This window comes from Dendropsophus ebraccatus, chromosome 10 (genome assembly GCF_027789765.1).
Source record: "Dendropsophus ebraccatus isolate aDenEbr1 chromosome 10, aDenEbr1.pat, whole genome shotgun sequence".
NCBI lineage: Eukaryota > Metazoa > Chordata > Amphibia > Anura > Hylidae > Dendropsophus > Dendropsophus ebraccatus.
Genome location: NC_091463.1, coordinates 51,404,679 through 51,420,984, shown reverse-complemented (window position 1 = coordinate 51,420,984; position 16,306 = coordinate 51,404,679). Strand labels below are relative to the sequence as shown.

The following is a 16,306-nucleotide window of genomic DNA, read 5'->3' as shown; positions in this document are numbered from 1 at the left end:
TATTAAGCATAGGAGTACACCTGTATCTGAAGCCAAAACATGGTGCACATCTTTAATACATTTGGTACATTTTAACATAAAAAACAACAAAAATGGGGAGCCATCTATTTTCTTTATCTAACCTACTGTATATCCTAATAAAATATTGTAATAATGCACAATGTTACTTCTCAGAGGGGAGATATGTACTACCCCCCTCCGTAGCCAGGAATGCCTGGCTACGGTGCGGGGTAGGACTTATCTCCCCTCCGAGAAGTGAGTAACATCGTGAATTATTACAATATTGTATTAGGATATAGGTTAGATAAAGAAAATGGATCGCTCCCCATTTTTGTTGTTTTTTATGTTCTGATGTTCTGTGCTGGAGGGACCTACGATCTTCCGGAGGGTGAAGTGAACCCGACCGATAAACCTTTGGGCAGTGTCCTTTAGTGAGTGGTGAGGGATCACCACTAGAGATGAGCGAACCAGACGGATTTCTGGTTCGTAGGAATAAGAAATCTCGGCGGCTGACTCCCGCTGCCTGCTCCCTCCGTGCAGCGGGTGGATACATCGTAAGGAATGCCTAGAAAACTGGGATACATCCAATGCTAATGGCTGTATCCCAGTTTTCCAGGCGTTCCTTACGATGTATCCACCCTCTGCACGGAGGGAGCAGGCAGCGGGAGTTAGCCGCCAAGATTTCTGATTCATACGAACCAGAATTCCGACTGGTTCGCTCACCTCTAATCACCACACACCAAGTGTGAGTATTACAATCCTTAGCACCTATTCCTATTCCAAGGACAGTACCGCTCCTGAAGTACGTTTTTTTGTTTGATTTTTATTTTGTACATTTTAGAAATTCTATTAGATGCTTAAAATGTGTCTCTATATTTTTCCCAATTTGTGATAGGATTTCATGTTTCATTGGTAAATGGGGCTTTGAGAAAATAGCTAAATAAAAAAATAAACTCTTCCTTTTTCTAGGATGACTCCATCACATAAATCCCGGGAGCTTGCAAGGTACATAGATTTACAACCCTTTGTAATGACAGAAGCAATCACAGTTGTTTACTCTTCCAGCTAAACAATATTTAATAATTAAGCTTTCCTTCAAACTGTGATCGTTATCAATATAGATGAGGTAGGACACCCGACAGAAGACATGTACTACGCTGTAAAGCCTTGGGGTCAGAATCATTGGAGATCAAAGGAGAGCTTTCACTCTTGTTTCACGTTTTGGAGAAGGTTTTCATATTATTATTATGTTATTATTATGCCGTGAGAGCTGGCCAAAATGTAAGTGATCTATTAAGGTTGTGTTCACATCTGCATTTGGCCTGTGTCAGGAAGAATAGTGCACGCAGCTTTATTTTTCTTGACAAAACAGCGGTAGACACCTCAATGGAACCCAAACATTATTTATTTATTATTGGATCCTATGACATATTGGAAACATTGAATTATTGTTGGAGAGATAAAAGCATCTCCTATTATAAAAGCTTTGTTATAATACAGTAAATATTGATAAAATGTTTCTATTTTATAGATTTGTCTGATCCATTTTAGAACAACTTAAAATAGGTAGGCAAAAAAATAAAGTGATCTGTAAGACTATGTTCACATTATGAATGAGACCGGCCGTTCCGTGATCTTTCCGGCTGCGGAGCTCTGATGCGGGCGCATCAGTGTGCACCTGCATCAGAGCTTCCCATAGCCCACAGTGAGCATCCGGAGCCGCTCGCTTCATTGTGTGAACTGACAGGGCTTTCTGCGGCCATAATTCACTGAATTCCGGCTGCAGAAAACTGACCTGTCAGTTTTGTTCCGGCGCCGCATGGGCTCCCATGTGTACGATGTGTGTATGCTCTGGCCGGGATCCCATTGCACATAAGGCACATTGTTACACACCGCAAAACTACTGGCGTAGTTCTGCGGCGAGAACTACGGCTGTAGTTTTACGTTGTGTGAACATAGCCTATAGGTGTATATATATTTATATTTGAATATTGTTTAAAGACCAGAAAAGTCCAATACTACGTTAGAGAATAATTTATTCCCATATGTCAATGTTGGTATAGAGTGATCTTTGCTGTTCCTGACTGGATGCCACTTTATTTAGATTCAGCTGAAGTTGCCTTTATCACCACCTAGTACCTACAAATTCCTGTATGCTGACTTGCATATTAAAGCTGTCCCATCAAGTACATCACTTATTTTTTTTTACCTTAGCTTGAGCTACCTCGGCTTGAGTATCTCGCGGGTCAACACTGCCGGATTCCCGTGCTCGGCGTTGGTCTTTTCCCTGTCACCGACTAAGCTCAGAGCACTGGGAGCAGGCTCGCCACTTCCCAGTTGGATGAAACCCTCTACCCTTTGTGATGTGGCTCCATAAGTATCAATGTGGGCACATGGCCTGCCCTCAGTGCTCTGAGCTGGGCCGGTGCTCTGGTAAAGATCAGCACTGTGCCCAGGGAGTGTTTTAAAAAAAAAAAGATAAAAAGAAATGCTGCACTGGGATACCTGCAACGGTGTTGAGTGGCTAGGGTGGAAAAAAAAAGCAATGTACCGCACCTGATGGTACATTCACTTTAAGATATGTGGTAAAGTAGCCAAATCAATAAGCTACCTGGTGCTACCTAGTATGGCTTTTGCTGGGGACCACCCTGTTATTTTATACCATACTGCAATGTATGCGATGTATACACCTGATAAAAGATTAGTGAATTAAACACTTTGAACCGAGATTCTTAAAAAATTTAGCAAAAAGTAAAATTCAGTACTGAACTGACTCTAGTTTAGGATGGACGCAAAATTTAATATAAAAAAGGGTATGCTCATATGTCCCAGATCCCCGGCATCCTCCTACTGGTCTCCGGCGCACCCCACTGAATGCAGCCACGTCCAGCCCCCCCAGTCAATCACTGACTGAGACTGAACATCAATACGGACAGTGATTGGCTGAGCAGGCACTCTCGTCAGGAAGTGGAGGCAGCTGCAATCCATGGGTTATGATATGAGTCTGGAAAGGTAAGTACTGATGAGTGAACTTGCCAAATAGCACTAAAGGTGCTTTCTCATTTCATTTAAGTTTTAGTAAGGGAAAACCCAAACTTTACTTCAAAGCTTGGCGAATCCTGCCAAATTGCAATTTTAAGAGTTCGTTCATCTCTATATATCATTTATAATGACCATGCTGGTATTAACAGGTAAAGCTGGGTTTATATTGCACTTTGTATCCATTTAATGTATCCATTAAAAAGGAAGAAAACATATATGTTAACGGATGGTAAACGGATGCTAGTGTATGCCATACAGCGGAATCTGTTTCTTATTGACTTACATAATAACAAAATTGGATTTCTACATATATATATTTTTTAATGTACACATTAACACTATGTTAGAGCTTCCATTGCAGGGTCCATTTGAAATTGTGCGACCAAAAACAGGTTTTTTGGCCTATTACACTCCCATAAAATGACAGACACAAGAGGAAAGCCCTGTTGGGCTTCATTCTTGTTCATTGGTGCAGCTGTCTGTTTGTTATTGCCATAAAGCTCCAGATGCAGTGTGAACCTAGCCAAAGTGTGGTTTAGTACATTTTTCTGTATTTCAGAATTAAATGTACTGAAACAGAAGAAGTGAAATGGACAGAAAAACGCAATATGTGAACTCGGCCGAAATGAAAATTCTTTCAATTAACAAAGTTATATTCTCAGGGTAAAATAGTAGTGTGATCTAAGGTATATTACACAAAAAAGTCAAAACCCATTGATGCATAAGCTGTTTCCCAAGCCTGATGAATGAAGACCATGGCCAATTATTATTTTTATAAGCAGATGGTCAAATTACAGAAGATTTATGTTGCTTGTCCTCTTTTTTTTTTTATATCAAATCTTAACAACTCCCATAAGTGCTGGTAGTGCTGGTTGGTAGACATAAGGGAAGGAACTTGGATTAGGCACTTAGCACTGTTGCCTTTCCTGTATCCAAACCTATCAAGGTGAGGTGATCACTAGTCCAGTTTCCCCAACACTCCTAACATGTGTCCATAGGGAAATTAGATCCTAGTTGTTACTCAACCCTCAAGAATTTTTCCTAGCCCAAGGGTTTGGCTGCAAATTGCCTTCTGGTGGGATTGTCCTCTGTTGGACCATTGGGGCCCATTACTGTGACAGAACCTGGGCGCAGTACAATGTTGCTGACTATGATATATGTTTGCTGAGCTGGTTTTCATTTGGGGAAAACAACATGAGTGGTGAAGTTGTAGATTCTTACATATTTTCTCTGGCTTGTAATGTATATTTCATATATTGAGACATGAACATCTTTTTTTTTTCCCAAGACATGCTGCTTTTGTGGTGCCATTGTAAAGATTTTTACGACTACCACGATAAAAAATTGCTAATGCTTCTGAATATTCACAAATACGTATTTTATACTTCTAACTAGTACAATATTTATGGGTAGCTTATAACGCTTTATATAATACAACTTTTGATTGGTTACTCATTCATCCCTATGCATGAAATTCTCAATATAAACAGCTTTATTTTACTACAACAATATCAGAAATAAAAGCTTAGCTGTGATTGGTTAAGAACAACAAAGTAAATCTTAATGTAAGCTTGACATATCCTCCCCAATAAAGTTTAAATCAGAAACTAATCTTGTGTTAGAAAACAGTGAACTGTTTGATAAAAAAAAAAGAAGTTCCAAAACAATGTTTCCATGCTGGGCTGGCCTTAGGGATTTAACTAACCTTAGGGTATGGCCCACCTTTCCAGTCTTTTGAAAAGCGAAAGCTTAACCAGACCTCTAAACAGTCATCCAGGTGCATGGCTGAAGATCTAGCAGCTCAAAATATTATGCCAGCACTCTGGTTTTCCACTTAAAAAAAATCAACTATGTTAGATTCTTTTAACATCCATAACAGGAGTCATCATTACAGATATGGTACATGGAAAAAAAACATACTCTCAGTTAGGATGGTTGTTAAAACCAATGCATTTTGGCACCCAAGGAGCCCTACTTATGAGAGCCAAAAAACATTGTTTTTTACTATCCGGCGCTGCTAAGAGTATCTTTTTCTATATACTGCATACCTGCTATGCCATTCATTATGCCATGGATTTTTAAATAATTAAATTTTTAAGTTAGTACATTTGCACAAAACAAAAACATGTTTAATGGGAAAATGTTATCTTTGTATGGCTGTATCCCCATAACTAAGGGTCATAACTTTTTTCTTCTGTCAACATAGCCATGTGATGACTGGTTTTATGCCAGATAAACTCTATTATTTGTTAGTATCATTTTGCGTACCTATGATTTATACAACCATTTCTATTTTGTGAGTGTTTGGGGTGGAAAAACCAATTTGACTTTGTTTTTTTTTCTCCATGCACTGTACGGTATTTATTTATAGAACTTTACTGTACTGATGCACAGGTCAAGAAAGGGAAGGGAAGAAAGGCAAACCAGGATGACCTATATTTGCTTGCAAGTCTACAAAGGTTGACTTTGGAGTAATTTGTTATGTTCCTTTTTATGACTGTTGCTGAATAAAATCTGGTAAAACTAATACCTAGAGAATAATCCTGGGAAACTGGTGACAACCTACCAGCACACCTACAATACTTATGGTTTTAAAACAGCTTGCCAGGGTTAGGATAATACAATATACAGTATAACTATTGGCTGATCTGAGCCCAGAGTAGGTAAAAGGATGGCTAGTAGCCAAAATGAATAGAATATATCTGTGTAGCTGTCATAAGTAATCAGCTGAAAACAAGTTACACATCTCACTGGAAGGGCTTTTTAACACAAATGCAAAACAAATAAAATGTACCCAGTAGTTGTGTATCCCCTGGCATGCCCGATCCAGTGGGAAAGTAGAAAGACAGAATTTTAAGATAAAAAAGCAAGCTAAAAGAAAGAAGATAGCATAAACAAAATTAATTTGGTCTGAATGCTCCCCACATGTACTGCACGCACTAAGAACATTTTCCATTGGGCCTGTTGACATTATGATTAAATGAACCTTTTATTTGGAAAATTAACCAGGCTGGGTCCACAACAAAATCCAACAAATTTAAGCAAATAACCTATTAAAATGTTTAACTCAATATTTTGTTCTGGGGAACTACACAGCCACAATGCTTGCTCAGCCTTGTTTATCCTTAACCTCAGGCACATGAGAAGAACTGTACCAAGTTCAGGTTACAACATGAACACCCATCAAGGTCTAGGAGAACACCTAGATTCAAAACTCAAACTTCAAATAGATCAAAGACTGGCAAGACTGTAAAGGTCCCCTTACACAATGTACTTCTACTGGTAGAACCTGCTGGTTCGTGTTGGGTTTGACCATTGGTATAAAGTATATGAGGCTTTCCTGAGACTTAGAAATAGGAGTCAGGCATAATGGAAAATCACTACCCGACTCCTTTGTTCTTAGAGAGCTAAGAGCTGTCTGACTGCTGCTAACCCCTTCCCATACAGCTGTGCAGAAACTTCATTGCCAAATGATCCTTATTATTGAATGTGTATGGCCACCTTAAGATTAGAGATGAGCGAAGCAGCCAAATTGAATCTTAACGAATTTCTATAAAATAGCCAAACTATAGTAGCTAGTAGTGCTGCCTGCTGTGATCCTGCTCTCTTCTCCACACACATCTGACTGGCCGCCTCCATAACGAACCTCCTTATATAGAGGGGCAGGGGAAGGTGCTGACATCACAGAGGGGCCTGCAGCTGATTTCATGGATGCTAGGGATAATGGTTAGTCCCATTTACCATCCAGTGATGCTACAGACAGCTTACATGTGCTGCTGTCATGTTTTTTTTTTTTTTGCAAATATCTTAACAAATCCGCGTAGGTCGCGTTGCAGAACTAAAGGAATTAACAGCACAATCCGCTCATCTCGACTTATTACTAATTGTTATCAAGATTTGCTTTATAAATAAAAAAGTGGAACACCTAAGGGAAAATATAAAGCAATGGGAACGGAATTTACTTTGTTGATGCTTGCAAGCTCTATATCTGTCCCATTGGTTATACAGTAAGGTGTTTGCCTTAACTTAATTCTGTTACACTCCTTGTAATTACACTGATATATTTTATTGTAACATTATGGACTACAGTAGCTTTTAGGCTAAATTGGGTATATTTCTATATATTTTAATTCTATTATGGGCTTCTTTTCTGCTTCGACTTTCAGTAGGATAGAAATGCCAAAGTTAATTTAATGGTAACACATTGCTGAATTTCTGTTTAGCATAGAGAAACTGTTATACAAATTACTTCTCCAGCATAAGAATAGACCAGACTTTACTTTGCAAAGGGTGTCACACCAAATGTATTGACAATGCCTTCTACAAAGCAAAGCTCTTGGCTCATGAATGTTCAGTAAGCATGACCAGTTCTACATGACGCGACTTTTCATAAGATGTTTATGTTCCATCCAGAATTGCCTAGGATTCCAGTTATATCCAGTATTTACAGCCAATATATACGATGAAATGTGTCAGTAATAGAAGAATGCAGTCATTTTATCCCATGGATGGTTTAACATCCCTTTTCTATAGAACTCACAAACATCTGAAACTTAGAAAAACGTTGTACCTGTTCTAAAATTGTATTAATCCGTTCTACTTCGCAGTCGATTACAAATCTCTTCTCCTGACGTCTGTCCATTTCCTCGATGATGCGTTTATATTCCTGAACATCTTTTATATTCCCCACAGATCTAGCTGTCACTTGCCAGTTGTTCTGTACCGCTGCCTCCATAATGGCCTGAAGAATAGAGAATCCTGGGGAAGAGAAATGACACAATCAGTCTCTTTATTGTTAAGAATATGAAAAGAGAGTTTTCTAATAAAAAACATTATAGCAAAATGGTTTTCAGGGAACATATATCACGCAGGCTCCCTGTTACTCTATGGCCTGCTATACCCTTATTACATTGTAATAATACCTGCTGGCAGAACATATTTTACATACAGCAGTCTTTCTAACTGCGATGGTGAGTTCCATGTTGTAAGAAATAAAAATAGATCCTAAAATAGACTGAATAGCTCAATTTCCATTTTTACGTTTAAATTTATAAAAATCATCATTTTTCTGATAAGTCAGCACATCCAGCACTAGTGTGACGCTGCCTTAGGTGACTTCTTAGCCTTTAATTCCCGTCAAAGTGAAGGACAATATGACTAGTATTGTGCAAAGGGAACTTCTAATCTCAGTATTAGTAAATTAGCCCAATGAGCATTTATTGTCTGTAAAACTATATGCAATAGCAATCTGAACATTGTGCTGCGATGATGCACAGAGCGCCGATTCTACACAGTCTGATGGGGTAAGGAATCATAACTATAAGTACCAGTGAGACAATGCATATGGCTATGCGGCTTTGTTAAGAGAGAGGGAAGTTACATCTTATACACCATACCCTTTGTTGTTGGGTGACAAAAACCTTTCCTTTTTTTGTTAGTAAAAATGTAGGTGGGCAGTTGGCCATCCACTTTCACTAAGGGCCCTATGACACAGGATGATCATCATGTGGAAAATCATCAAATCGTTAGAAATTAAATGATTATCGTCCTGTGTAATTGCATGCAACAATCGAAAAATCGTTTGTGTGTCATTGATTGTTGATTTAAATCTGACCCTAAAATTATTGCTAATCGTTCACTGTAATTCCACATTCATTCTCTATAATTCCATATTTGTTCAATAATCGGTCAGTTTAATTCCAAATTGTTCCTTCTTTTGCTGGGATCAGATGGAGTAAACGATTGTAGTAACGATTGTTGTATCTACCGTGACTGACGACTATCGTTCTGTGTAATATGGTGAACGTATCCAGGTTATTGATAAACTCTTTTGCGATCGTTTATCATTAATCGGTATTTATTAAAAATCACTTTGTCTAATAGAACCCTAACTCTAAGCCAAACAAACATTGGTTCGACTGAAAATTTTGCTTTCAATGACAGTGAGGTTTTGACAATGGTTTTGACAATTTTGCATACATTAATAGCAAATATGTTTACTTTGTATTTAAAAAAAAAACGGGAAAATTGGGGTGAACTTTTTTTGTAAATATATTTAAAAACTATTCCATTTAAATGGCAATTACAGAGGCCTAGTAAATTATCGACGCCCTGTGATTGGGTTGTAGGGATGGCAATTAGACCCCTGACAGGTCATTTGTCAATCACTCACTCACATGCTGTAATCACCACTAATCACAGCATGTAGGGGGTTAGACTACTGGGATCGGGCTACTCCCACTAGTTGCAGACAAGTGTCAGCTGTAAGATATACCTGACTCCCAAAGCATTTAGAACAGGCTCAGCTCTTAAACACTCTATATGCAATGACTGCCAAGCCACTGTAAACAAAAGCATATCAGTGGTCGATAACAGTCTAAGGGTCACGCAAAGGCATTAAAAAGAATTACAAACAATAATTACTTCTGTTCTGAGTGGGAAACACAATAACCACAGATCTATTATGATCTTTGCTATGGGGATCCCTCTCTTCTATGTATGCCACTGCTTCATATTTAGTCCCCTTATACTTCCAGCCAAGATATTTTTTTCCCAAAGCATAGGCTTTCTATTTTCTTCATATGTCTGATTTATGACTGTGCATATTAATGTTCCGGGATGCTGTGCTCCTGGCTCAGCATATCTGGTTGAACATAAAAAGATCCAACCTGTCTAATTGTCTAATCCCCGCAGGAACTGACATCCAGCCTCCTTAGGCAGCAATCTAGACTATAGTCCTGATGGCTTATCTAGTATGGGACTCAGGTATTTTGAAAATACAGACACTGGTAGCTCTGAACAAGTATTATAACTGAGAAAATAACAAGGTAAGGTAAGGATCAGCACTTAAATGTACTGGAATTTAATTGCTGTTACATGCACAAACATAGTTAGAAGTAAACACAATGAGCCTAGAATATCATGGGATCAGTGGTTAGAGCTGCAGCAATAACCTTGCACAGTTGTGTAGTGGAACATATCTTAACATTGCTATATTTAATTGCACATGTTTACTTTTTCGGCTCTATTCGAACACTTTCGCATAGCAAGCGTAAATAAATTGCGAATGAAAGAGATAAAGGTATATAAATGAGAGTAAATTGGAATGCTAAGGGAAAATTATAATGTATTATAACATTATTTGTATGCGATTATATATATTATATGTATCACAAAATGCTAATTTTTTAATATCTTTCTACAGTATCTATCTATCTATCAATCTCAATATAGGCACGTACATATAGAAATAACACTGTCTATCCCAAATAAAACACTTATTTAGTGTAACTATAAAACATTTTATTACCTAAAATAAAAAAATAAAGGAAATATTTCTTAATGCTATTTGACTAACCAAAGGCCAAAAAATTGTAAACAGAAGTAAAAAAAGTGGGATACATTTATTAACCTAGCCTTGTTTTATATGTATGCAATATAACTCCTGGGCCTATGTTCACACAACGTCTTTTGAGCTCCGTTTGAAATGACGTCCGTTATTTTGAGGCTAAAATAATGGACATTATTTAGCTGCCTAGCTTTCCCTTACTGCAATAACGGCTGCTGGTACATTATTCTAGTTTTGGTTACTAATTGCCCTTTGGATGTGGCTTAATTGAAAAGTCCATTGAATTTAACAGTAAAAAGGACAAAGAACAGTGGAAAAAGAAAAACTGTGTGTAAACAACTAATAAAAAATGTTCGCTGTTTGCAAAAGACGTCCAAAAATAATTATCATATTCACTATTTTGAAGCCCGCGGCATTCGGTTCCGTTATTCAATACATCGTGTGCATTGGACGTCCGACTTCCCATTGACTTTAATGCATTGCCATTGCAGTCAGTTAAATCGCGGCAAAAACGGATGTTTTTTTAAATATGAAAATTGGCCCCCCTTTTATTAATTTTGATGTTGTGTTAATATAGCCTAAGGTATTAAACAACGAATCAATATTTCTATTTAGACCTTGTTGAAAATCTACCAAAACGATCATAATTGCAATCTTGGTGTCTCATGTATTTTATTTCATACCCCTTTCTGCAAAGTACCCTTTTGCATCTAAATCATGACCGTTGTTACTTCAGATGCAAAAAAGACACCAAAGCAATTATGACAAATTTTATGCAGAAACTGAGGCATGATTCAGGAACGCTTAGGGCAGCAAATACGCTTTAGGCAATGCTCCGGCCGCATTTCGTACGCTGCCGTACATGTGCGGCTGAAACTTCGGGCGTGGGAAAAATTGACATGCGGCCGGATGCGTACGAACCGCGAACATACGCCCGTAGTACAGTTATGCTTCCCTAGCTTGTTTCGAAGCGATCTGAGGCAGGTCATTTACTTGGAAATCTTTGCCCTGCCCAATTAAACTCACAGAACCTTTTGGATCGAAAAATCAAGTTCAATTTGGCTGAAATAAGTACTTCGTACGGAACCGCATGGAAGTCCACGGCCGTGAGTTGGAACATTTCCGTCCTTAAACAATGGTCTTGTTCATTTTACACGGCGCCGCATACAATTCGGCAGTATGCTCATACGTAGTGTGCATTGTGCGGGCGTTTATCGTATACTTTCAAGCAAACGCATCAACCTCAAAACTACGTGCGTATATTCGCGGTTCGCACTACGGCCGGACTCATACGCAGTGTGAACATAGCCTAAATGTGTATGCAAAGAAATTTGTGCCGTAAGATGCTTCCAGACATTTTTGGTGTTGACCACTGGAATTTTAATTTGTCTTGCACAAACCTACTGTATTCTTTTGTTCTTATTGTTGTATATTAGGTTTAACAACCCCTTTAACCCCTTAACGACATCGGGCGTAAGTATACGCCCCCGCAGGGTGGGCTTTAACGCAAACGGGCGTATACTTACGCCCGATGTTTCCCCGATCGCTGTGTGTTCACACACAGCGGTCGGGGAAGATGGCCTGCTATAATGTATAGCAGGCCATCTCTGCTCGTCGGCACGGGGGGTGATTAACCCCTCCTGTGCCGACGATCGCTGCTATATGCTGATCAATACAGATCAGCATGTAGCAGCTAAATTCAGCTTTCCGGGTCATCGGTGACCCGGTGACCGAGAAAGCAATGGCGATTGGTGCTGTCCGAGATAGCACCAATCGCCATTAGTGTCCCCACTAAAGATGGCCGTGGTGCCACCCCCACCATCATGGCGATCATACTGTAAAAAAACAGTGTCGCTGGGTTCTGCACCCCTAAGCTAGGTAGCTGAGCGGTGCAGAACAGGTGTGTGTGGTGCAGGTGTACCATACTCACCTGATCTGAGCGTCCGGAGCGAAGATCTGCGGTCCGCGCCGTCCTCGCATCTTCTTCGGATCACTTCCGGGTTCGGTCGTCCAGCGTCGGAAATCTTCGGAAACACTCGGGTCCTCGGGTTCGGCGGGCCTCCGCAATCTCCGGCAGCGTTGCTCTACTGCCCCCTAGCGGCTGATCAGTGAATATCATTCACTGATCAGTTGCTTTGGGTTAAAAAGATTTTTTTTTTTTACTTTATTTTTTTCCAATTTTTTATTTTTTTGCGCCCTAACGCCGCTGAGTGCTGATCAGCATCGCACATAAGTGCGCCACTGATCAGCAACTCCTCCTTTTTGGCGTAGGGGCGTTTTTCCCCCCTATATCCTACCGCCACTGTCTGCTGATAAGTGCCGCACATAAGCGCGGCATTTATCAGCAGCTCCTTTCTTGGCTTAGGGATATTTTTTCTTACTGTCAAAAAAACACTACACTACACCACACTACATGGAATAAAGTTTTACACTACACTACATTACACATTTACATACCCCATATACTAGTCCCCATATAAAGATGGCCCCCAGGGTGTTTTCGGCGTCAGAGGCATACGTTATTATTGCCTCCGACACCAAAGCAGCCAGTGAGGATGAATGGGGGGATCCTTTGTTCCTCCATTCATCCTCATCGTCCTCATCATCCAGTGACGTGTCTGGGGGTAATGTAGCGTACGCTGCCCCCCAGACACATCTTTTCCGCCAGTACCGTCCCAATAAGAGATGATGGTATGGCGTGAAATTCTCCAAACTCTGTGAGTGTACCTCAGGGTACACTGTGAGTGTACCTCAGGATAACCCTTTGTGCATTCCGCAGCTGGCACCCGCCGGCGGACTGATGCGGGCACGTTCGTCTCCGCACATGTCATAGACTCCATTCTATGCACGGGTGGATTCCGTAGTCCGTCCAAAGAATGAACACGTTAATTATTTGGACAGAGGACAGTGGGTGCCAGCTGCGGAATGCACAAAGTGTTATCCTTCGCCATTCCGCAGTGTGCACGTACCCTTAGAGTGTATGAAGGAAGGGACACCCGAATCCAGCCCCCAGATGCCCCCCCCATCCTCGGAGTTAGTGGAAAGATCGTTCGGGAACTGATCTTCCCAATGCTGGATAAAGGTTACCACCACCTGTATGGGGATAACTTTTATACCAGCACCCCCTCTTCCGGTCCCTCGCTACCCGAGCTACTGTAGCTTGCGGCACGATCCGAAAATATGAGAAGCCGTAATAAAGCCCTAATATTTAGCAGCCATGGAGCGGACCCAGCGCTTCTGGATATGAAGGACCCCGGATCGCAACAGGGCAACATTTTCCAGGTGACATCCCCCACACTGGAAAACAGAAGACCCCAGAAGAAGCGCAGAGTGGCGTAACAGGGGGATCAGAAAGGACGCCATTTTCCAGTGTGACACCTGTCCTGATCACCGCGGCCTCTGCATACTGGATCGCTTCAAGGCTTACCACACGTCACTGGAGTTCTACATTTTCTAAATTCTTTCCCTTATTCCTATTTCAGGGGTCACATTGGTCCAAGGATTATTCTGATTGCCATTATGGAGTCGGGAAGGATATTTTCCCCTGTGATGAGGCTACTGTTGTCTGCCTCACAAGGATTTTTTTTGCCTTCCTCTGGATCAACACAGATTGAATTTCATGGACACCTGTCATTTTCAATCTTATAAACTAATAATTGGCCTAATACCCCCAAATAAATTAGAATGGTCCCTTTTCCCCAGCTAAATAGATATGGCCACCATTCCCATTAGAGGATGCCATGATGCAATTATAAAGCCTCTGTGCTGCCAGGGCAGTAGAAACCCCCCACAAGTGACCCCATTCTGGAAACTACACCCCTTAAGGAATCTAACAAGGGGGCAGCGGGGATATGGCCCCCTGGTGACGGGCAGATTTGTGGCGTGAAAATGATTTTTTTTTTTTTCACGGCACATGTTCCACATATGTGCCCATCACCAGTGGGGTTGTACCCCCTTGTTGGATCCCTTATGGGGTGTAGTTTCCAGAATGGGGTCACTTGTGGGGGGTTTCTACTGTCCTGGCAGCACAGGAGCTTTGTAATTGCGACATGGCCTCCATCCTCCATTCCAGCCTCTAAATGGTGCTCTGTCCCTTTGGTGGCTTGCCCTGTGCCCATATGGCACATTATGCCCACATGTGGGGTATTTTCGTACTCAGGGGAAATTACCCTACACGTTTTGTGTTCAATTTCTTTTTTAACCCCTTGTGGAAAAGGAAAAAAATCAAGGCTAGACTAACATATAGTGTAAAAAATGTTTAATTTTTACACTAAATCATTGATCTTGTCTTGATTTTTTTCATTTTCACAAGGGGTTAAAAGATATAAAAACACTAAATGTGTAGAGCAATTTCCCCTAAGTACGGAAATACCCCACATGTGGACAAAGCGCCATGCGGGTGCAGGGTAAGCCTCCAAAGGGAAGGAGCGCCATTTGGCTTTTGGAGGCTGGATTTGGCTGGAATGGATTTCGAGGGGCCATGTTGCATTTAAAAGGCCCCTGTGTTGCCAAGACAGTTGAACACTCCCCACAAGTGACCCCATTATGGAAACTACACCCGTCAGGGAATGTAACAAGGGGTGAAGTGAGCATATGTACCCCACTGGTGACGGGCACAAATGTGGAACAATATAGTGTGAAAATGAAATATTACATTTTTTACACTATAATGTTGGTTTAGCGTAAAATTTTTTGTTTTCACAAGAGGTTAAAAGAGAAAAAAACACACAAAATGTGTAGAGCAATTTCCCCCGAGTCCGTAAATACCCCACATGTGGACATAAAGCGCCATGTGGGTGCAGGGCAAGCCTCCGAAGGGAAGAAGCGCCATTTGGATTTTGGAGATTGGATTCGGCCAGAATGGATGATGAAGGCCATGTCGCATTTACAGAGCCCTCGTGCTGCCAAAGCACTGGAAACCCCCCACAAGTGACCCCATTCTGGAAACTACACCCCTCAAGGAAATGCCGCCAACATAAAGTAGACATGTTGCTATGCTATTTAATATATAATTTATGCGGCATAACCATTTTCTGTATAAGCAGAAAGGTTTCAAAGTTGGAAAAATAAATTTTTTCACAATTTTTCACGTTATTTTAGTGTTTTTCATAAAGATTTGTTATGAGTATCGACTCCATTTTACCAGAAATGTAAAGTACAATATGTCACGAGAAAACAATCTCAGAATCGGCTGGATAGGTAAAAGCATCCCGAAGTTATTAATGAATAAGGTGACACTGGTCATATTCATAAAATTTGTCTCTGTCCTTAAGGCCATTTCAGGCTTTGTCCTTAAGGGGTTAAGGGACGAAATATACAAATATAGAAAACGAAAAAAAAAAAGGTGAAGGTTACTTACAGTGGCAGTTAGGAGATACAACCGACAGCTGAACAATTGTTTGGCTGTCAGTTATTGCAGATGTATGGTCACCTTTACCCGAACACCATGAGGTGCTCGGTCAAGCACCAAGCACGATCAAGCACACCGTTGCTCTATCAAGCACTGTGTCAACTAATGTTGACTTATCTTCAAGGAAAATAGAAAGATTGGGGATTGTAATTCATTCACCTAGATCTTTTTTTATTTCTCTGCTTTAACTTATGGAAAGGGTTGGGATGCCCGCCTACAATTAAGTAACAGAAATGTAAAGAGTGACCTTATACTACTGACTCTGCACTAGTGTTATTAAGCAGTTATAATGTTATTCTTTAATGCAGGGATAGGAAATCTTTGGCTCTCCAACTGTTGCAAAACTACAATTTCCATCATGCCTGGAAAGCTTGGCAGCATGTTTCTCATTCCTGCCTTAAAGGGGTTATCCAGCGCTACAAAAACATGGCCACTTTCTTTCAGAGACAACATGACTGTTGTCTTCAGTTCTGTGTGCGTCTTGCAATTAAGCTCCATTCACTTCA

The 16,306-nt window shown here is 40.5% G+C and overlaps 1 protein-coding gene across 1 annotated transcript in view; it reads right to left on the bottom strand.

The window, feature by feature from the left end:
- GRIA3 (glutamate ionotropic receptor AMPA type subunit 3) overlaps positions 1-16,306 on the bottom strand; it is a 246,832-nt gene that overhangs the window by 109,945 nt on the left and 120,581 nt on the right. Inside the window, exon 4 of the mRNA XM_069985508.1 lies at positions 7,613-7,800. Coding sequence (XP_069841609.1) covers positions 7,613-7,800 — 188 coding nt within the window. The remainder of the gene's footprint in view (positions 1-7,612; positions 7,801-16,306) is intronic.